This window comes from Camelus bactrianus, chromosome 14 (assembly GCF_048773025.1).
Source record: "Camelus bactrianus isolate YW-2024 breed Bactrian camel chromosome 14, ASM4877302v1, whole genome shotgun sequence".
Taxonomy (NCBI): Eukaryota; Metazoa; Chordata; class Mammalia; order Artiodactyla; family Camelidae; genus Camelus; species Camelus bactrianus.
Genome location: NC_133552.1, coordinates 19,611,583 through 19,634,986, shown reverse-complemented (window position 1 = coordinate 19,634,986; position 23,404 = coordinate 19,611,583). Strand labels below are relative to the sequence as shown.

Below are 23,404 nucleotides of genomic sequence, written 5' to 3'. Positions count from 1 at the left end.
ATGAATCTGCAGGGTATCAGCCCTCCCCACACTTGGCCTTGCTCCTTATGAATCAAGAACCTCAAACAACCCAGAGCTCCCCCCAGGCGCCAGGTTGGCTCTTGCCTCTGTACATTTGTCCATCCGTTCTTCCATTCAACAAATCTATTTTGACAATATACTCTGTGTCTGTTATTGATTGAATTGTGTTCCCCCCAAATTTATATGTTGATGTTCTAAACCCCGGTATCTCAGAACATGAGCTCATCGGGAAACAGTCACTGCAGATGTCATCAGTCAAGATGAAGTCATACTGCAGTAGTGTGGGTCCCTTCACATTTTGTACAAATTATGACCTGATAAAAAGCGGAAATTTGGACACAGGCACACACGCAGGGAGGACGCCTTGAAGATGAAGACAGGAAGCCGGGTGACGCGTCTACAAGCTGAGGAAGGAAGAAGGTGGCCAGCGAACCACTGGAAGTGAGGGGAGGGACGAGGAACCCACAGAGGAACCAACCCCGCCATCACCCTCGTCTTGCACTTTGAGGTCCAGAACTGTGAGACTGTGGTTTAGACTGAACCAGGGTAAACCAAAACAAACCCCCAAACAAAATTCCTTCCAAAATAAAACAAGCACACTAAAGGACATTTCCTACTGACCAGGGGATTCTGCAAACAGGGGAGAAGCTGCAATAACGAAACAGCTCCTTTAAGGGGCTGGAGCTCAGTGGTGGCACTGCTCCAAGGTGGACGAGGCTGAACAGTGCCCGGCAGACGCGACACCCCAAAGTGCTTCTTCCTGCCTGGCTAGCTCACCCTCGCCGCCTCTGACTTCTTTCAGATTTGAATCTTCAGCCATCTTACAGGTTTTGTCAGCTTTTAAAGCAACCAGGATTCTCTTTCCTGGAGGAAAAGGGCTGTGAGATAGTAGCTTGCAGGCTGGATCTAGTGTCACAGTCCTTGGGGAAACGGGCAGACTCTCCTCCCTTCGAAGGCACCACGCACACCCAGGGCTGGGGCATATGGACCACCCGGGGGCCTCGCACTGCAGCTGTCAGACCGATTTCCAAGTGTGGGGACCTGAGCAACACCTATAAATGACATTTTCCTGGCTGGCCCTGACCTCTGAATCTCACTGACTGGTCTAACACACGCTGTGAAGATCAGCGAGTCAGGACTCAAAAAGCCAAGACTCCACAATTGCTTTTAAACGGCAGGAAATGTTTAAGACAGGATTTCTGTGACTTGTCATTAACTTGTTTACATCCCCATCTGCACTTCTTGTTCATATTCCCTGCTCTCAATTATTTCTCCCTGCTTGGAGAAGGTTTCTGCAGCAGTTACCTCTAATCGTTAAGACACTTTTGTAGGCAATTCAGGCTCCTGGTCTTTGAGAGCAGTCACTACGGATGGGGGGGATTTAAAAAAATATCCTACTCAGTGTATGAGTTCTCCTCATTCTGCTTATATTTCCCTTGTTTAAAGAAAAACAATTTTTTTTTCCAGGAAAGAGTGATTAGATTTATATAGCCAGAGGAGTCATAAATAAAATACTCATGTGTGATGATAATTTCGGCTATGCTATTGTTTTGTTAATTTCGGCTATGTTATTCTAAGAGAACACAAAGACCCAAATATCTCAAGTGCATCACACATCAGCTGATGTCTTCAGATATAAATCCAGCTCTGAGTCTTTGATTCCATCCCCTCCTCTGCCAGTGCCCAGGTGTCCCCTGCCCACCCCTCCATCCCCTCATTTCCCACAGGCCATGTTCCTCTCCCTCCAAAGCCCACACCTCCTGTCTCTTTCTTACAACAGCTGGAAGGACACGGCTTTAACCTGAGTGTGCCAGGTGGACGTGTCTGTCGCTCTTTAATGAAAGCACAGATACTGGCCCGTTTCTAGAGCTGCCTGTCCCCCCGGATTCTAGTGCTCCATCCATTCCATCCACAAACATTTCTTAAACATGGAGCATGTCCACAGAACCTGCCTACAGGCTAGGTGTAACCCAGGAGAAGTGGAAATAACATAGCTTATGTTTTCATCGACCTGGGAAACGAACAAACTCGCCAGGCTGTTGTAAAAATCAGCTGGCCTGCTTTTAAAGGACAGAGCTCTAAGGTACGGAACACTCACGTGAGGATGGGCAAGGATTTTCTGACCGTTTGCCATGAGGCTAAACTTCACATACAAAGCTCAGGCTCCTAGATTCTCTTCCTCCGTTTCCCACCTTGAGGGTAATAATTTGTCTTATTTCTTTGGCTTGGCTTTTCTCCAGATCCTACTTTTCCACTTTCCTGTCCTTAGCAACTTTTCTTTTGTCTTTCTGTAACCAAGCAGGACCCTGGGGGGCCTTCCAGGGTCAGGCTCCTCCCCCCATCCTCTGCAGCAGCTCCTCTCTGAAGTCTTCAGATGACAATATCTCATGTACATTTCCTGAGTTGTTCAGATGCTTAAAACCACCACCAAAGGGAAGAAATTAATTGCTTGATGATCAAGGGCTCGTGGCCCCCAGACCTTCTGGCGCCTGGGGGTTGATGGTGTTGACTGCCCTGTTACCTCCACATCAACCCATCAGAAGATTGTACACAAGCTCATCACGTACCCTGTGACCTCCCCTCCCTTCCCTTCCCTTTCCTGACCTTTAAATATGTTTTGCTGAAATCCTTCAGGGAGTTTGGGGTTTTCTCAGGCATCAGCCACCCCGTCCTCCTTGCTCAGCCCTGCAAGAAACCTTTCTCTGCTCCAAACTCTGATGTTTCAGTTTGTTTGGCCTCGTGGTGCGGCAGGCACACGAACTTGCCCTTGGTAACACTCCTCCCACCTTGCCTGGCAAATGGTTGCCACTTCACTTCCACTGACTACGCACGTCCCTTCCCCTTCCTCTCGAAAACGGGGCTGGCGGCGCGGGCGTGGTACCTGCTGCATGCCTTGCATGGTCTGCTGCAGGAACTGGAGCTGCTGGTCCTTGGTGAGGTTCTCTTCCGTTCGGAAAAGCTGCTCCTTCTCCTGCTTCAGCAGCTCCACCTCATTCCTGTAGGCGTCCAGCTGCCACCGGAGGCTGTCATTCTCCTCTTTCAGTGCGTAGGCCTGAGCGGCCAGGGCTGCGGGGCAAACAGAACAAGTTCCGGTGAGCCACCTGCCTGCTTAGCTGGAGGGCCTTCCGTGTGGAAGGAGAGCCTCCCTTTAACCCGGATTCTTAACGTTCAGACCCAGACGAGATGCCTTCCCGCGGGGCTCTTTATTATGCAGCTGGTGAGCATTGCTTCTTGGGGAATTTTCAGCTATTCTATTTGTCCCGTCTCACGTACGAACGCGGGCACAGGATTAATTCCTTCCAAATTCTTGTCTCTTGACCCCTCCCCCCATCCAAGGCTGCCATTCAGAAATCGATCTGTGTTGCTAGGTGATGAGAGCACTCAGAATTCCAGACAACCACTGTATCTACCCCACGGCTGCCCTCTGCCTTTGGGCAGGACGGCTTAGCCCCTCGGAGGGCTGCTTTCTTTTAAATCATGAGCGGGCCCCCAGGTGGAGGGATGCGGCCGGGGCAGCCCTGGAGAGGGGGGAAATGATGGGCACACCATTCCTCCCTGCTCTACCGCAGGGACAAACTGCACAAATTGTTTCCTCTAACTCTTATCAGGAGGGTAACCTAGCTGCATCTGTTTCACCACCAGATTAACTACCTAAGACTCCTTCCTGAAGCCTGAAATTCCCAGCGTGCAGACTCAGCCCTCACTCACATCTCCACCTTACTGAGAAAACGAGACAGTTAATTCAGGGTCTTACAGATCTCCAGGCTAAGGCTCCCCGGGCAACTGAAATCGAATAAAAGAGAAGAGTGGATGGTACAAAACAAAATTGAGGATGGGGACTCCGTTCCCCCAGTTTCCAGCTTACTGCTTGGTGGTCTCTCCAATAATAATAATAATATTACTTTCTGAGCACTCACCATACAACAGACAGAGGACCACAAATTAGCTCACTTCATGGCCCCATCAACCCTCTGAAGTGGGTGCTGCTCTTTACAGATGAGAGAAATGAGGCCCAGGGAAGTTAGAGAACTTGTCTGATCCCATGAAGAAAGGAGCCTTAAACCCAGTCCTCAAACCCACATCTGGTTTCAGAGCCCCTACTCCCCCAGTCACTGGGCTATCCTGCCAGCCAGATGGGTTTAGTTCTTACCAGACTGTTTGATAACATCCCCAAATTCTCCCGCTCTACCTTCTCGCCAGTTTCCCATACTTTCTTCCTCCTCCTTTGAAAAACTCACTCTCTACTTTTGTAAGTAAGGGAAAAGTGAAGATATTTTAAAGGCTGGTTATCAGAAACATCTTTAAAGAAGGAACTTCCAGTTTTTAAGGGTGTGGTGTGGAGCCTCTGCCTGGCAGACGGCAGATCCTCAGTCTAGGATCATTTCCACACCTCACCCCACCCCCAATTCCAGTCCCAGAGCCAGACCGAGGTCAGCCTCTCAGCTGTCCCACCCGCACAGGATGACAGATCTTTCCGGAGGTGCTCTGAAACCCCAGCGAGTTCTCTCCTTCAGTATCAACCATCAAATTACATTAACAGTGATTTTATAGTGAGTATTTTACGGTATTCTGCTTTGCAAAATGATTACGTATAGTACACACTGAAATGCTAATCAAATAGAACATGCAATTAACCAGAAAATTCCCTACCTCAAACCATCAGGGATCAATTAGTCAACAAGCATTTACTGCTCATGTACTCTGTGCCGGGCCTGTCTGGGCATCATGGATCACAAAGTAAGGAGACAGAATATGTCTCTTCTCTCAAGGAGCTTGAAATATAACAGAAACTGACACATTTGAAAGGAACACATTCTAGGAAGAGAGAACAGCCCGACTCCTGGCATACGGTAGGCACTCAGTAAGTGTTGGCTGGATAAATAAATGAGCAACTAACTTAGTGCCAAGGTTTATGATGAGGGAATCCATCCTATGGAGTTCAAAGAAGAGAAAGGGAAGTGCAGACTGGAATAATAACAGAGGACTTTGAAGGCTGAAAGCTCAAGAACCGGGGAGGGACATCTCAGTCAGGAGCAAGGGCGTAAGCAAAGCCCAGAGATGAGAAATGGAGGTAGAATATTCGAGGCAGGGAGCAGAGAAGCTTGACCACGAGGGAAGAGTCTGTCTGGAAGCAGTGAGAGGACGGTGAGCCAAGTCGGGTGATGAGAGAGGGTGGAGGCTCAGCAGTCAGGCTGGAGAGCTGGGATGGATGGGGCGGCCAACGGAGAACCACCAAAGGTACTTGGGTAGTGGAAGGACATGTCCGAACTGGTGATTTAGGAAGATTAGTTTGGCAATGGTGCGTGGAATGAACTGGAGGCTGAAGAGGATGGATCAAGGAAATTTTATTCGGTGTAGACGTGTGTGCAAAACCAAGGAGCTGCCAATTTTACAGTTTTCAGGGGCTTATAAAGTCAGAAACTCTCCAGGGTGTTCCCAGGGATAGGAGCTAGTGCTTTTTAACACATTGCAGCCCAACCTTAGACCTCGTCCAGGCCCTTAGATACCCGTGCCTGACGACTCAGTTTACCAACCCTTAAAGAAATGGTTATGAGGCATCATTTAAGAGAGAGACGTTGTAATAGGGCAAAATTACAGAAAATGTAAACGACGAAAAAAGTGTTGGCACCACAGACGCACATTACTACATTTAGTGGCATTCAAAGACACTTAAGTCATTTCCTTAGGAAGCTCTATTTGGCCCTTTCTCAATTCAGAGTGGCATTTTTATTATCATAACTGATAGCAGGTGTTTGTGAAGAAATCGATTAGTATGCAGGGATGGAAATTACATTTTCCAAATGAACTGCACAGTCGGCAAGATATGCTGAAATCTGTGTAGCAAAGTGTAAGCAGCCATAAAGCATGTGTCAGCAACATTATTTAAATAAATTGTGTGACCCTAAATACATATAGGGAAGTGCACCATCCATTATTATAGGGGTTCCCTGATAAGCCTGTGGAATGGCATTGCTGACGGATCTTATTCTTGGCTAAGCCAAGTGACCACTGTCCCTGCCAAGTAGGATACTGTGTCGTTTGTACTTCCTGAATAGATGTGTGATATCATTATATAAAAAAAGAAAAAAAAAAACCAAAACAGCAGCTGTAACTCTCCCCTCTCCCCTCCCCTCAAATCAATACCATAGCCAATCCCTTCAATGTTTTTATAATTGGGGCATATAACTGATTTACATTCCTTATTAAATGATTTCAAGCTTGATATTTGCAAAAAAATTTTTTTGGTTACTCACGTGGCAGCAAAGTGGTTCTCTTCTAAAAGGTGAGAAATTGTATATTGACTCCACTTAACTTCTGGCCACCTGTCTGTAAACATTATCAGTGTGAAGCTGCCTGGATCCACCCTCAGATGAGGCTTCCTGGAAGAGGCTAGATTACGTTTCCTGGGCCAGAGCTCTAAAGGGAACAAAATTCTAATAATTTCTAACTTAACACCACTTCTCAGAGTATTAAAATTTCAGAAACTGGGAGGGTCCACCCTTTCATTTCTCTCTCTCTCTGCCTTTTTCTCCTTTGTTCTTTCTGGGACACTGCATTCAATTAAACAGTTTTTAAAAAATGTATAATCAAGCTTTTGATAAAGTTTACCCTTGAGAGACTGTACAACAAATCCACCATTCAAAAAAGCATACGGATTCAAAATAAACACCACTATGCATCTTTTTGTAGGAATCCCTGAGGAGTGCACTGCGTTCCAATAAACAGGAAACAGAATATTTAGCTAACAGGTGGATTACCAATTTTCAATAAAATTTTTAAAAAGGATACCGTAAGGCACTTTAAGTGTAAATGATTCTGAACACAACTGAATTTTCCTTGGGTGCTTTTAAAGGCACTGCGGAATCCAGTGGGGCCTCCGGATTATTATGAGCTCATTCACCAAGCTACTGTTAATGGAGGAGCCCTGTGCGGGGAGCCGTGGAATCCACGAGGGCAAATCCAGTGTAGGCATCGGTTTATACTTGCATGGGACCTTAGGAAAACTCTGTTATGGGGATTTTCTGATTGGACCAAAAAAGGAACGAACAATATTGGAAAAGACTTTGCTCAGTAAGATTAAATTACATTTCAAAAATTAGCCCTGGGCTACAAAAAATTACCAAAGTGACACTAGTGTATGAAAGCTGATGCAGAGATTAAATTGCACTGCTGAAGAAGAGACTGAAAGGTATTCCAGCACCTTGCTGCATCCTTTACTAGGTTCTACGTAAAGCATTGTTCCTTATATTAACTATGGTCAGAATGACCTCCTCCTCTGTCTCTTGCATTACTTACTGTGTTTCCATGGGAACAGATAACGGCATGCTTAACTTCTTTAAGTAAATAATCTGGTGAAAGCCTTGAAATCTCTCTCTTACCAGCCTAAGCCAGCCTCAGAAAAATAATTAGCACGCTATGAAAAATGTAAGTTATTTTGGGTTATGTCCCAGTAAGCTGACAGTATGTTAATATCTTTTTCATGCTCAGGCAAGATGTAACTAAATAATCAAACACGTTAACATACTGTTTCTAACAATATCTGGATTTCTCAAGAACTGTTTGTCTTCGTGTCTTTGGGGGACTGTGTGTTTAATGCCCTCCCTCCACTTTGCCAGATGTCCCCCTGGCATGCCTGGAGGACGTGCTGAGCTGTGCCTTTCCCTCCCACATGCAAAGGACACCTTTTTCAAGGATTTTTATCAGCTGCTGCCCAGACAGCTAGGTGTGCTGATAGATCCAGAACCCAGGATGGCTGGATGGGTCTCAGGCCGCATGATGTCTGTGCACCTTCCAGCTCCCCTGGCCCGGGGACTTAGGGGCCATCCCCAGGCTCCATCTGCCTCCTGCATTCTGCCTCTTTTCTTGCAGGGCGCCTGGGGTGTCCAGTTGCTTCATTTTGGCACAGACAGCACACTGTGTACCCAATGTCATGCTTTCCTTCACTGAGTGAAGCTTGTTCCTGAGAAGTGACAGGCCCAGGGGTTGCCGTCAACTGGTTCTCACTGATGGAATGCGAAGGGGGTGTGGGGTGATGTGTGTCTTTGGCACTTTCCCTCATTCTCTTCCTGCTGCTGGGAACAGGCCTGGGTCTTTAACTCATCAAGTGGAGGAAAGGTGCCCACTGACCAAGACTATCTGCTTTGGACTCTATAGTGCCCAAGAAATAAACTTCTTTTTTTTTCCCTTCTGGTAAAGCCACTTGAAGATGTGGGACTTCTTTGTAAAACAGCTGGTATTACTCAAACCCAGAGTTTCCCAAATACTGGCTGGCATCAGAAACTCCTGGTGGGTGTGCTCAAACACGTATTTCTGGGCCCCTGGAGTTTTCAACGTGGTGTGTCCAGGATGAAGTCTGAGCATGTACATTCCTCCAAGTTCCAGGCAGCGCTGCAGCCGAGACCACCCTTGGAGACGGCTGCTCAGACCATGGCTCTGTATATCCCCCTGCTTCTGAACCGGGGCTATAGTTGGCATGTTTGGACAGATATTCCTCGGGGCACCACAGGCTCAGCCTGTCATTCCGGCTTCATTCTTGACCTTCTGAATGAGCCCCAGCTCCATGCTCTGCACCAGTGAAGGTCATCCTGTCCCAGCCCCATCCCCATCCCCCGGCCACCTCCTTATGGAGGGAGGGGGAGACTGGGGCAAAAGATACAATCGCTACTGTTTTCCTTCCCCTCTTTCCCCCAAACAACAGTAGCAGCAGCAGAAACAGTAACAGAGGTAGTGACCGCTAACAATTTTACTTCCTGGCAACATGCTAAACCTATTATTTGCATAATCTCCTTTCGCCCTCACAAAAACACGATCTAGACAATACGACTGTTATTTCTAATTCACAGGCGACGGGGCTGAGTTTGAGAGACGTGGAGGCTGCCCAGCTGGTGGGAGGTGCAGGGCTCACACTCGGCAAGCGTGACCCCAGAACCCCTACTCCCTGGTGTCGTGATGCGATGCTACCCGGGCGGCCTCGTGCGGTCCGTGCTGCAGCTGTAGAGCGAAGGGAACCAGGGCTGCTGCGCGGGGCTGGATCTGCTCCTAACGGAGGTAAACCATGCCCTTGCTGGCTCTGCCGGGGGGACTGTCCTGCTGGAGACAGGCTCCGCTCTGGAGGCAGAAAGGATGAGTCTACTTTAAAAATAAACACACATGGCTCTTCTGCAGGAGAATTTGGGAATGAACGATCCATACGGAAGGTAAACTCAGAGTTCTTGAATCTTGAGGCCTGACTTGATCCACTCAGGGGTCCCTCCTTCTGCCCTGTGTCTCTCTCCTTGGAAATGGATGCAGAGGCTACTGATTGCTGAGCTCCTGGGTCTCGGCTGGTTCCCAGGTCTCCACGAAGAGAGCCGTGTCCAGGGACTCGGGCTGACCCAGGACTCCCAGAGGACCACCAGCCCAGTGCCTACCCAACTCTATATTCTGCTTTTTTAAATGTCCTGCACCTTTGATTGGAGTAAAGGTGGTGAAAACCCCTCTTCCCACAGAGTCCCCAGGGTATGAATGGGCTCAGGAAAACCCAAGACAAGGACCAGATGGACCTCAGAAGACCAGACGAAAGCACGGGGCCCTCAGGCTGCTGTCAGGCTGGTGCCTCCCAGCATCCCGGCAAGGATCTGGAGAGCATCCTAGTCTGGTCTCCCACAAGGTAGCCTCTCACGCTCCCGACAAACTGTAATCGATCTGTTTTGCAGTAGCGCTTGTAACACCACTGAAGCAGCAATCTGCCTCAGATCGCTCGCGGAAATTCCTTCTGCTACATCTGTGCAGGATTATTATTATTACAACTTAGCATTGACATAACGTTTTATATTTGCCATGTGTATTAGAGTCTGCACATTAGCTATTATTAGGGAGAGCCAAACAGACGCACGAGGCAGTGTCTATTTCCGTCTTTGTGTGAGGCCAGGGGAATAAGGGTAATTTGGAGAGGGCGGCTAGGCTGGATCCTGTTATAAAGACTTAGATGTGAGTCTGGAGGCACAACCGGCAGCAGGTGACTCAGGAAGAGAAGATCCTCTGCCCCTCCCTCCGCACAGCCCCTCCTAAGGAAGTGGTCTGTACCAATGGTGGCTGTGTTGTACAGTGCCGTGGGGACACTGCTGAGAACTCACCTTCTGCTTTATCACTTTTCCATCGATGCTATTATCCTCTGAGACCTCTGCCAGCTCTCCCCATTTTCCTCCGAGGAAAGTAAGTGAAGGGAAGAGGCATGCCCACCTCTCCCACAGCAAGGTGAGTGTGCCATTTAAAACTCTGATGGATGCTCTGGTGGGTGAGGGGTGCCTGTAGCATCCTCAGGGAAGCAGATCAGCAGTGACTCCCACGAACCTCAGCTGGGTGCCTGCTCTGACCTCGGAGCTCCGTGCCCAGCGATGGGGGGACTGACGCAGGTAAGGACCTGGGGAAGCCACTTACCTGCTCCCTCCACCACGTGCTGTGGTGGTTGGACCAAGGGAGGGGAGGCTTCTGGCTGTGAAAGGAGAGCAGGGGGGGGGCCTTCCAGAAGAAGGTGGGGTGGGCTGGGCCTCGAAGTCAGGCTCTCACTGTGAAAAGCTGAAGGCAAGTGGGAGTGGGGCTTCCCCACAGTGATGACTACTTCCACCTGCCACTCCAGATGAAGACGGTGCCAAGGCCGGCGGGCACGATCAGTGCGGTGAGGAGAGGACGCTGGGCTGCTGAGGGCCCCACGTCCTGGCATCAGGCACATGGAGAGGGGCATTCCTTGCCCCACTCACCCAGGACTCTTTCTTTCTTTTTTTTTTTTATTAGACTTCAGCTTTCTTTTTCACTTGCAATCTCTATTTCAATGTCCAAGATACAAGACTACCTTTTTTCCAACCCTCTGGATAGTTTAAAGATTCTTTTTTTTAGGGCTGTCAGACAGACCAAGATACACCACAGAATGACACAGGTTTTCCGGAACACAGCCCCTCCCTGGCCTTGCCCCCTCCCTCACAGACAACCCACCTCCCCTGGGGACCGTGCTCCACCCTCACTGCTGGCTGGTCTCATCCAAAAAGAAAGAGCGGCTTTAAACAGCAACCCCTCCCCTGAAGGCATCACCCTTCTCATTCCTCATCCAACTGCAACGCCAGGGCTGTCATCCTCTCTCCTCCCAACCGGCAGATTTTTTCCCTTTTAACAGATGATCACTTCTAATTTTCTTCAAGAATCCTTTGCCTCAAGGAGTGACGTCTTCCTACTCCTTCTAACCCCCTCACCCTCACATAACATGCTCTTAAACGGGTGGTTTCTACCGCATAGAATTCAGTGCGCCCTGAAATGTGCAGTGGAGTCAGCCCACACCTGAAGCGTGTTCTCAGTTCAAGGCGTTGCCCTTGGCAAGAAAGAGCGACCTTTCCCACAAAGCTTCTATTTTAAGACGCCAAATCCTTGGGATAACAAAGATGTGTTGAACGGAAAGCCTCTCTCTTCCCTCAGGTCTCGTGCCCTGCATAAACTCAAACTCTCCAGCTCGAGTGGGGACCAAGGCTGGTGGGAAGTGGTGCCCAGTCAGATCCCTCCTCACCAGCGTTGACACCGGTTTAAGCACTGGTGTTTGTGCCTGGCATGGGGACAAAGAGTCCCATCCTCTCTAAGTACACAATCAAGGTAGAATCACACTGGTCTGAACAATCACTGGCATCTCCAGGCCAGTATTTCTCACAGCTTGTCCCGCACACAGCCTCCATTTGCCCCATGAGAATTCCTGGACCACCCCAGACCCTCTGAACCAGTTTCTGTGATGGGGGCTGAGGCTATGCACGTGGACAAGTTTCCAGGTTACTCTGATGCATGCCAAACTTCTAGAACCAGTTTACTAGCTTTTAGTGACCAAGATCACTGGTTCTTCGTAACTGCCTCCCAGTCTTGTATTTCTTTCATTATTTTTCTTTGACACCTGCTTTCCCTCAGCCTTTTCTAACGACTTCTCTGTTATTGAAAGAACCTTCTCCTCTCCAGCTTTTACCGTCCACCGTGGCCTTCCAGGGTTCTCTGCCATCTGCCTTCTCACACTGCATTAATCTGTCTCCCAGTTCCTCTCCGAATGCTACTTAATGCCTCTCCCGTGATGACGCTGTGACTCAATGCTTTCATAAGTCCTCCAGCCAGTGTCTCCAAAACACATTTTTCTGATCTACTAGATGGGGCTGTACATTGCTTTCTTTTGCAGCTATATTTCTGGAGAAAGCTCGGCTGCAGCAGGTCTGTGGTGGCTGGTACCCAGGAGGGGCGGGGCTGCACCTCTGTGCTCTGTGGGGTCTATTCGCCCCTGACCAAGGGCCCTCGGACCAGTGTCTCCCTGGAGGACAGGAGACCCCTCCTGTGCATGCTCCCCCAGCCCCTGGTCACTAGGTCCTCGGAGGCCGTTCTCTCTGGCAACCACTCAGGCACCCCCGCTTCCCTCTCACCACTGATGGATGAGAACACAGTCCCTGGCTATTCTCGGAGAGTCAGAGAAGAGGAGGGACTCTGTCCTTGGCTCTCATCACATTTTTCTGCATCAGGCTACTTTCATTCCTTCTTCCCTCCAAACTAGGAGGGTCTATTTTTCCATTAAGCAAAGGATACTTGGATGCAGCTCACACAGACAGGACGAGAGGAATCCTCTACCTGTGTCATACACATGGTACCTAAACGAATAAACCACCTCCCTTTCATTTCTTCCTTCTTTGGTCCTCTGTCAGTCACCTCCTCTCCACTAAGCATTTTTATCTTTTACTTCATTTACATTTCTTCTTGTTCTCACATTACCTTACTTCACCCTTTTTTTTTTTTTCCCATTTTCCTTCTTTCCTACCTACAATTGACCTCCATCAATCCTCTGTCACATGCCAGCGGTTTCCAATCCCTTGTGCATCTGACTTGCCTGAGGAGTATTTGAATAACACAGATTCCTGGGCGTTAACCCCCAGGCATCGGTGTTTGTGTAAAGCCTCCCAGGTCTGCCTTTGCCTTGTGTGCAGCCAGGGCTGGAAACAGCTCCTTTTACCTTCTGTTACAGTTCAGCAGTGTCCACATTGCCGGAGTACCATATTCAAAATGCACCAGAATCCCAGATTTGGTTATTTCTTATGACCTCGAGGAAACCCTCTGAGGATGAGCCTTACATTACTGCCAACAAGCTGAGGCTCAGAGAAGGGACAACACGTGCCAGGCCAAGCCAGACACAAAACGAAGATCTCTCAAGGGGCCTTTGACCTCGTCTGGTTCTAAGTTATTTCTTCCCTCTGTTTGGTGACCCTAAAAATCTCTCTTCCAGGGACATCAGTTCTCACTGCTGCAGGCCACTTTCTCCGAGCCCTTCTGGCGGTTGGACCACCCAAGTGACCCTCTCTTCAAAAGAGCATCAAGGCGAGCCTGGCAGTCCTCGGTCAGGCCTCGAACATGGGAGGGACACATGCAAGAAAGTCTCTCAAAAACTTATTTTCAGAACTCCTGATTTCTGCTCACATGCCTCACCTGGACACAACTTCTCACATCTTTTCACCCCCGGAGCCTGAGGGCAACGAAGCCCAGCTTCGCCAGACTCAGGATTCATCTTCTCCGAGTCCTTGGGCGGGAATAGCACACGTATTTTATAAACTGTCTGGATGGCTAAATTATAGCAATTTTTCCCTGGGAGAGAGTTGTTCAGATATTAAAACCCACTATATATTGAGTATGCTCATCTTTCTCGCATCCCCACAAAAAGCAGTTTTTGCTGTGCTCATTAAAATGATTTGCTTTTGGCTTCTGACGAGTATAATTTTTCAGGTAGCTATGTTTTATTCTTACTAGCGACTCCCTGAAATCCCTCTGCAAGTGCTGAAGCCCCAGTTAAGCGCTATTAATCAAACACTAAACGCTTTTTAAAACAGCTCTCCCCCCTCTTCTCTAATTGAGAAATAGTGCTGTTTGGGCAAGTTTATGAAGTGACCTTGATTGAATTAAAGAGGTCAGGGATGGAACAGACTTCAAACTCATATTCAGTGATTTTCAAGAAATGACTTCCCTCCAATTAAGCGGGAATTAGCATGAAATATTTTGTTTCTGAAAGGTTGAAAGAATTCCTCTGAGAAGGCAGCTCTCTTGTTACTAGCTTTATTGAACGTGGGAGAGAAGGCGTCATGGATGGTTCTATATAAAGCGCTTTGTTAACAGGGTGCTGATGACCCTGCATCGATTATAATCTTCCTTGGGAGCCTAAAGGTTACATAGAAGGGGCAAAAATCTCAATTTGAGGTTTGATTTCTATTTTAAAAGCCCCAGGACTTAACAACTTTAAATTAGTTAAAAAAAATTAAGCCACATTTTCCATCTGCAATAATCTCAACCCAGTTCCAGGGGAAAAGGTTTCAAACGTTACCTTCTTTCTTTCTTTGTTGTTTCTCCTTTTAGCTCCATCCTTCACCTTGCCAAGTCCCCAACTTTTAATGACCTGAAAGAACGTGTCCTTCTTGTGCTAAAGAGTAACGCGTGGAGTCTCTGATACATAATTATGGGAGTGGGATTCCACAGGGGCGTAAAGAGGGACCAGGCATACATGGTGGTTTGGGGGCTGTCGGGTATCCGTGAGGAGCAGCAGTCCTGGGAGGATGCTGGCCAGGCTTCTCTGTATCCTACTGTCTGCTCCTGTCAACCTTGGAGAGTCGTGTACACACGGATCACACACAGGAGGAAGGCGGGGGGTGGGGTGTTAGACAGACAGAAGGAGGTTTAAAGCCTACGAGCCTGGGGGCAATTTAGTTACCCTCCATCAGACCTCAGGGTCCTCATCTGAAAACCATGGTCAATGCTTACTACGGGGATCAAATAGCGAATAGTTTTTGTTTTGTTTTGTTTTTGGTCTATGCTGAAAAAAATATCCTTCAACAGAATAAAAAAATTAGTTCTCGCTAGTTTTCATTTCCGATCCATTCATTTAACAAGTGCTTGTCCACCTATAAGTACAATGCAACACGCTGGCCATTCAGGGCATCTTGAAGGAGCAGATGGGGTCAGCGGTCCTCCCATCTCAGCATGCGTTCACTCCTATTTGCTTAAAACAAACAAAGAAATAAATGAAACCTTCTCCAGGGGTGACAGAGTTCAGATGAACAGAGTATCCAACTTCTTCTCACATACTCTCAGCTCTCACGGTTCTTCTGCTTGTTAGAGTTTATCTGCATCTTGGCCGTGACTTCTGAGAGTGTAGCGAGTAGGCACTGTGTGGACCCATGGCCCAGGGCTGTTCCAGGACAAGGAGAACTCTGAAAATACATTACTTGGAGTTCCCACGGTAGATAGGCAACACTCTCAGATCAAAGACTGAGTCTCGAATAGTCTTATCAAACTTGTTTGCTCTTTCCGCCCCTTAATATGACACTGCAAGACAAACGATATCATGGTCCCAGCCACATCGTAAGAATTCACTGAATATTTGCCATTTTAATCTTACCATTTCTTTGTATTATGGCATTGCTTAAGACAATTTCCTGGAAGTAAAGAGCTAAGGATGGAGGAATGGATGGCTTTAGGATATTCATATTATATAAACTATCCCATTAAAGTCTAATATGACTACAGAACTATAGTAATCAAAACAGCATGGTATTGGTACAAAAACAGACATAAGGACCAATGGAACAGAATAGAGAGCCCAGAAATAAATCTACAAATTTTTGGTCAATTAATCCTTGACAAAGGAGGTAAGAACATACAACGGAGTAAAGACAGTCTCTTCAGCAAATGGTGGTGGGAAAACTGAACAGCAGCATGTAAATCAACGAAGCTAGAACACTCCCTCACACCATACACAAAAATAAACTCCAAATGGATTAAAGACTTAAACATAAGACACTATAAACCTCTTAGAAGAAAACATAGGCAAAACATTATCTGACATAGAGCTCAGCAATGATCTCCTAGGGCAGTCTACCCAGGCAACAGAAATAAAAGCAAAATGAACAAATGGGACCTAATTAAACTTATATTCTTTTCCACAGCAAAGGAAACCATAAGCAAAACAAAATGACAACCTATGGAATGGGAGAAAATATTTGCTAATGACGTGACTGACAAGGGCTTAATTTCTACAATATAGAAACAGCTCATACAACTTAATAGGAAAAAACCAAACAACCCAGTCCAAAAATGGGCAGAAGACGGAAACAAGCAATTCTCCAATGAAGACATACAAATGGCCAATAGGCACATGAAAAAATGCTCAATATTGCTAATTATCAGAGAAATGCAAATCAAAACTATAATAAGGTTATCACCTCACACCAGTCAGAATGGCCATGATTTAAAAGTCCACAAATAATAAATGTGGGAGGGGGTATGGAGAAAGGGAGCCCTTCTACACTATTGTTGGGAATGTAGTTTGGTACAGCCATTATGGAAAACAGTATGGAGATTCCTCAAAAAACTAAAAACAGACTTATCCTATGATGCAGCAATCCCACTCCTGGGCATATATCCAGAGGGAACCTTAATTCAAAAAGATACATGCACCCCAATGTTCACAGCAGCACTATTTACAATAGCCAAGACATGGAAGCAAAGTAAATGTCCATCAACAGATGACTAGGTAAAGAAGTTGTGGTATATTTATACAATGGAACACTACTCAGTCATAAAAAAAGAATAAAATAATGCCATTTGCAGCAACATGGATGGACCTGGAGAATGTCATTCTAAGAGAAGTAAGCCAGAAAGAGAAAGAAAACTACTACCATATGATATCATTTATATGTGGAATCTAAAAAAAAAAAAAAAAAAAAGGACCAATGAACTTACTTACAAAACAGAAACAGACTCACAGACATAGAAAACAAACTTATGGTTACTAGTAGGGGAGGCGGGTGGGAAGGGATAAATTGGGAGTTCGAGATTTGCAGATACTAACTACTATATATAAAACAGATAAACAACAAGTTTATACTGTACAGCACAGGGAACTATACTCAATATCTTATAGTAACTTTTGGTGAAAAAGAATATGAAAATGAATATATGTATGTTCCTATATGACTGAAGCATTATGCTGTACACCAGAAATGGACACAACATTGTAAACTAACTATACTTCAATAAAAATACATTTTTTAAAAAAGTCTAATATGGCAAGTGGAGACATTTCTTCAACAACTGACTGGTAAATCACTAAAAGAAGAGTGAAATCTCTTATCCTACCTCCAAAAGATTTGCCAAATACGTGCCATCACTTACGCTGCAACTGACAACTTGTAATCATAAAACAAAATCCCAATATAAACTTGCAGAATTTAATCAGCCTTCTAGTTAACTATTGTTGGGGGTAAAATTACATTTTTCTCATTAATTGAGAACATGGGATGCGGAGGCAGAGGACATATTACTTCTAAGACCTCTTCCAGATCAAAACTTCCCTGAGTCTGTATATCTCAGTAAGAGTGATATTGTAGATGCTCTTCCCTCAGATTTTTAATTTTTAACAGTGATCGAGGTGGGTAGGGTATAGCTCAAGTGGTAGAGCACATGATTAACACACACGAGGTCCTGGGTTCAATCTCCAGTATCTCCTCTAATAAAATAAATAAATAAACCTAATTACTGCTCCTCTCAAAAAAAAAAAAAAAAGAGTGAGAGGTATTACTCATAAAGAGAAGCCTCAGGAACAAGAGGGGAGGGAGAGCACTTCATTAAGTCTTGAAATTAGATGGAGAGTCACTGAACCTGTGATCTTGGAGGAGGCTCTCTCAGGCCCTGGGGAGGCAGAGGACACATGGGATGAGGTGGAAAATCAAAGAAGTACCATTGTGGCTCAGATCATTCCAGATCCAGCATCACGTCTGTGCTTGTGTTCTGAGAAATGTTTTCATGTTCCTCTTCACCTGCGTGGAGAGTCGGGGAAAGGAAGGCATGGGCTGCAACAGCGTGTGCTGTTTCCCGAGGGAGTGCATCACGTGGCACAGGACGGCGCCTTCACCTCTTCAAACCATTCCTTCTTCTTGCCCAAAGCCATAGAGCAGATCGTCTTCAAGGAAATAAATATCACTCAGCTAGAAAAGGAACTGTGCCAATTTCCCGAATATTTTTAAAAGCGGGCATTGCCGTTGGAACGGGCTAGAGAACAGTTCACTGGATGCGCTGTCTATGTGGAAGCTAACCTCTTCCTCGTCAGTAGAAAACAGAGAAAGGAACAGGAAGGCTAAGCAAAAGCCTTGTCTGGATTGACGTACACTTCTCCAGGCCACCTGTGCCTGCCCGTGGCATCATGGTGCTGCACACAGAGCAGGCAGTCAAAATCCTTGGTGGGTTTTACTGACTCTTAGTGATGCCACCGAAGGCATTTGGGGGATATTCTGGAGCTCTTCCCCATAGCGTTTAGTGATGCCACAGAAAGGTCATTAGCCTGGAAAGAAGGAAGAGCACTGAGTTCCAGACCTCCTACTTCTGATGTTGGGCAAATAACATCACTTCTCAACATGGGACTGCACATTCCTTGTTGTGAAAAAAGGAGGCAGTTATACAACATGGTTTCTAAGGGTCTCTTCTACACCCGAAGAGACTTATCGTGGCCAGTCTCCTTGTGGGGAAGAGCTTAACATGTCTGCCTGGGTTAGAACTTGAATTATTTCATGGGTCCTCAATTTAATAGTGGTGCAAGTGTGATCATATTTGGAATAGGAAACTGTAAGATGATACGGTAGAGGAAGGTAAGAAGGTATGGCAAAGTAAATGTGGTAATTCCCTAATTAGAAGCAAAAGAAGGCAAGTCAATAAACGTCTACCATTGGGAACTTGTTACCATTCATTGCTACTTCTGACTTCCCTCAATGATTGGAAACGGCCAGGTAGACTCCTCAATCAAGATGAGTTTTACCACAGATTCTCCTGGGTCATTTTTAAAGTAATATTTACTGTAATTTAATTATCTAAATAATATATGTATATACTATAGAAATTTTTGAGATGCACAAAGAGGAAAAAAAATCACCTATAATTATACTATCTAGAAATAATCACTCTGAGTATTTTGACTATCTCCTTATAGATTTTCCCCTAACATAAAAATTAGGAATACAACACATACACAAACACACAACTGGAATGATCTGTACATTGATTTGTAACTGCTTTTTTAAATCACTTAGCAATACCTAGAGAACATTCTCTCATGCCATTATATAGTCTGCTAAAACATGATTTTTTTCCTCAAGGCTGCTTATGGATAGATGATTAATTAACCAATACCCTAGTGTTTGATATTTATGTGTTTCTAAATTAATTCTCATAGTTGGAAATTTGGGTAACTACATCAAGCAGCAGTGACCCACAAGCCCTGGGTGGAGAGCAGGGAGGGGTCTCTGGGACAGGGCGGCTCTAGAAGTCACTGTGGGCTCATGAAAGAACCCGCAACTCCCTGCCTGCAGCACCACGATGGATCGACTCCGTTTTGCAACTTCCAGAAATGTTTCTTCCTACTTCTCTTAGTGACGGGGAGTCTCAAATAAAACTTTCCTTACCAGCCCCTTCCCAGAAAAGCCCTCCCACACTGGGTCCTGGGGCTGGGGAGTAGAGCTGCTAAGCGCTAAGTCCCTCTTTGGTATCAAGGACATGCATCTCAGTAAAAGAGAAGAGTGTCTAAGCCATTTAGATGTGGGAGAGCTTGCTATAACAGTAATTTTTAATTGCTATAAACCTCAATGTCCAGGACTTCTAAGCAGAAGTTATCATAAATGGCAGGTAGAATTTCCAAGAAAGGGGAAGAAAGTAATTACTACTACTGCTTTCAATGACTTTTTCCATTACTTGTATGGCACTTAACCGTGTGTGGCCAACTGGAATTCTCCAGGATGTCTTCTTGTCCCCCCTCTCTGTACTTCTGGCATCTTTAGGCCTTTGATTAATAAAGCTAATGGGCAAAAGGGTCAGGAGTCAGGGTCTAATCCCTTTACGTCACCCACTGTTCGGATGAACGATGCAGTTATAAATGCATAGGAGAATTACGACAATGGTGTTCATAAACAGCGCATCCGGGCTGAGAAGCTGGTAACAGCGTATGTTTTAATACGGCCTGGTATTGATTCTCTTGGCCAATGTCCCACTTTAACAACGTTATAGTCACACTTTAAGATTTTAAGATGGAGCGGTATAGAAGAAAATCAATAGATACTAACTTTCCACTCCCAGCCAGCAATATAGCTAGAGCTCTTAGCCACGCTCACATTTAAGGGAACTAAAAGATGCTTTGGGGAGGGCTGGCCTAGTTTTCAGCCTTTAATAACCTCAGGTATCCACTGTGACCACCTCAAAGATTATAGCTTCAAGTCTTCAAGGTTCACAGGAAGGAGTCCATGAGCCAGAAAGGATATATATGCATTTGCTCTGTTTTCTATTTTATGAACAAAAAAAAGGGGGGGGGGGCTAAAAAAAAAAAAAGAATCACTCACACAAAGAGTTCTGACTGAAAAGAAAATCATGTAGAATTATTGTTTCTGAGCTTAAAAACCATGCTTATGTATTAGGCTGTGCAGGAGGAAAAAATGAGAAATCACAGTCTCTTGGAGTGTTAGAACTAACCCAGATTCATTTTCTTCTTCCATTCTTCTTAATCATTAGATTTCCTAAAATGAATAAACACTACGTTTATATGAAAGATAGATTTCATTTTTAAATTGTTCCATGCTGCTGCAGGGCAATGAGCTAATCCACTAAAAGCATTTTCTATGAGCACCAACTGGCGTCATAGGCCAGCACTTGACTAATTACATCAACGTTGAAAAGGATGATCCTTATTTCATAATCAGAAACTCCTACTCATTACTTACAAACTAAGAGGAAACATTAGGAATAATCACCACTAAGGAATTCTTTCATATATTTAGGAAAGAAAAAAAAAAAAAAAAGGAGTTACAAACTTACCCAGATTCTGTCATCTCAACTCTCTTGAAAATATTCTGACTTTTTTCCAGAAGTTGGGCAAACCACACTTAAATTCCAACAACACTGTGTTAATTTTGCTCAAATGCAAGCTGAAAACATATTTTAACATCCTGTCAGAATGAGATACTAAGAGTGTCGATAAAATGACACTAAAATAAATGTAAATTTAGATTGCTGTTACAAGTGGCTGCCTGGCTCCGGGAAGATGTTAGGTTGCTACAGTATTTTCCATAGCAACTTCGCATCTTATGACATAAATATTCCCTCAGTGTCCTTAGAACCTGCTAAGGAAACAGGATTAAATCTACTCCCCTACGTAATGATCCTGCATCAAACCTTATCAGAATGAAATGCCCGGAAAACCTAATAAACTGCAATCTAGATCACAGCGCTCCCGGCAGCAGAAAGGCATCAGAGCACCGCGGGATGGCCGTGCTGTGACCTCGTGCTGCACCCTGGCCACCTGTCCACGCTTCTCCCAGGTCAAGGTCTCCACAGTTCTCCCTTTGTGAACACTGGCTGTTAAGTTCCTCACTTTTTCCTCTGCCTGCCAACCGCCCATCAGCCCGAGAGCCCTTCATCGCTCTCCAGGGGGCTCATGTCACCAGCAAGAATCCAGGGCTTAAAAGAGCCGGAGCCCGATCTGCAAATGCAGCTGCGAGCATGTGCTGGACTGTCGCACAGGAAACCACCCAAAGAACCCACCCAGCGCCAAGCTAGCACTGACCGGGTGTGGACTGTCTGAGAGCCTCAGTGAAGGCTCACTGGGGCTTTCTGGAGGGGCCGCACAGCTGAGTGGTTGGAGTATCAGGGAAATACCCGTGGTCTCCAAGACACAGCACAATCTCAGCAACACAAATCGATTTGACACGAAACACATGATTATGGAAAATCTGTGCATATATGCGTGCAGTGTCAGGAAGATGGCATTGTCGGCGCTATATGAAAATCAGATTATCAGGGGGCCCGGCTTAAACACAGTTTAGGCTCCAAATGTGTGAATTTACACAACAGAGAGACACAGTCTGGCTGGACAGCAGTGCTGCTGTTACCACGGACTCCTCTATGGGATGGGCTTAAATGCATCTGTCTCTTGCATTTAAAACGTAGAGAAATGATTTCTACACTTTCTAGAAACATATCCATTATGAAATGGGAACTGAAAAATCTACCGCAAATAATATGATTTCTTTTGGCAAGATTAGCAAGTTTTTTTTTTTTTAAAGGAAGAAACAAAGAAAAAGCCTTGACTTCTTGCAAATGAAGCTCGATTTTAAGAGATTAGGAATGAAGCAGGCTACTCAACCCACCTCAGAAGATTGATTTCATCATCCTTAAGCCTTATAAGTTTTAATTTGTCACACTTCCTCGTTTGGCACTTGGGTTCCCAGAAGATACTCTGCTGTGGCTGAACATAAAACAGTCGTCTCTAATCCGGTGGTGGCTGATGGACACGTGTCACTGCCTGCTTCTCCTACAGGTTGTCAGTACATGTGAAAACAGGTCTACGGCTTATCCGTCCACGCGCCTCTCAGTACTGATGCTCCTGCCCGCCAAGGGAGCGGGGGGTTCTGCTGGGCAGGAAGCGCGGCTCCTGGCATGTGGCCTCAGACTGAGCCATCTCACTTTCCATATCTCAAGGCTCTAGTCCCTCTGCCTAGCTCTGAGCGGCCCCAGAGTAAGCCTGCTCAGATCACATTCAATGTCTCCTAAAAGGATGCTTCTACCATCTGCGAGTGGTATGGCCCCTTGGCTGGTCCCTGTCAACTGGCTGCAGGACCCTGGGCTGGAATCCCTTAGCCCCTTCCTTCCATGCCTGGGCTGGTTCTGGGGTGGCAGTGAGTCCCTTCTTAGACTTGTGCCGAACTGTAATTCCTCTGTTGAGCATCTTTTATGTCTTTCAAAAGCACTCCCATACGGGAAATAAACCAAATCAGAAAAATGAAGGCAGCCTTGGTGTTCAAAGAGATCAAAGTGGGTATCCAGGGAGAACCTTATTATTATCAATTTTTTTTAACCTAATGCTTCCAGCTATACATATGAAACTCTTCAGAGAGACTGAATACTTCTAATTCCAACTGAACTTAATTATGAGTCTCTAATTTCACTCAGTTAGCTGAAAGATCTGGAAAATCCTTGCTTGGCTTCTTATTGAAATTCTTAAAAAATCTGTACCTATGTTGTGGTGAGTTTCCATGGGAAAGTGACAACCCAGAAAACATTCTTCATGATTGAAAGAGTATCTGCTCCTATAAGGAGCTCTGAGTTTAACTGAAGTATAATTAAAATCCAAGAGCATTTATGCCTTATGGAACAGTTTAAGGGTTGTCTGTTAGGCAAAGTTTTACTCTTCTAAAATCTGTGTTCAACGTACAATACACACTCACCAAGCATCAGGTGAGGTACATACACAGGATAGCAACATACATCGTGGTCTACGTTTAATTTAAATCAATGGCTTAAAACATATTTGGCATCAGGCACT

General features: G+C 45.7%; 1 protein-coding gene across 8 annotated transcripts in view; it reads right to left on the bottom strand.

Moving 5' to 3' along the window:
• ENOX1 (ecto-NOX disulfide-thiol exchanger 1) overlaps window positions 1–23,404 on the bottom strand; it is a 512,379-nt gene that overhangs the window by 86,909 nt on the left and 402,066 nt on the right. For all 8 annotated transcript variants that reach the window (XM_074378219.1, XM_074378216.1, XM_074378220.1 and 5 more), the window contains one exon: window positions 2,903–3,087. In XM_074378219.1, coding sequence (XP_074234320.1) covers window positions 2,903–3,087 — 185 coding nt within the window. The remainder of the gene's footprint in view (window positions 1–2,902; window positions 3,088–23,404) is intronic.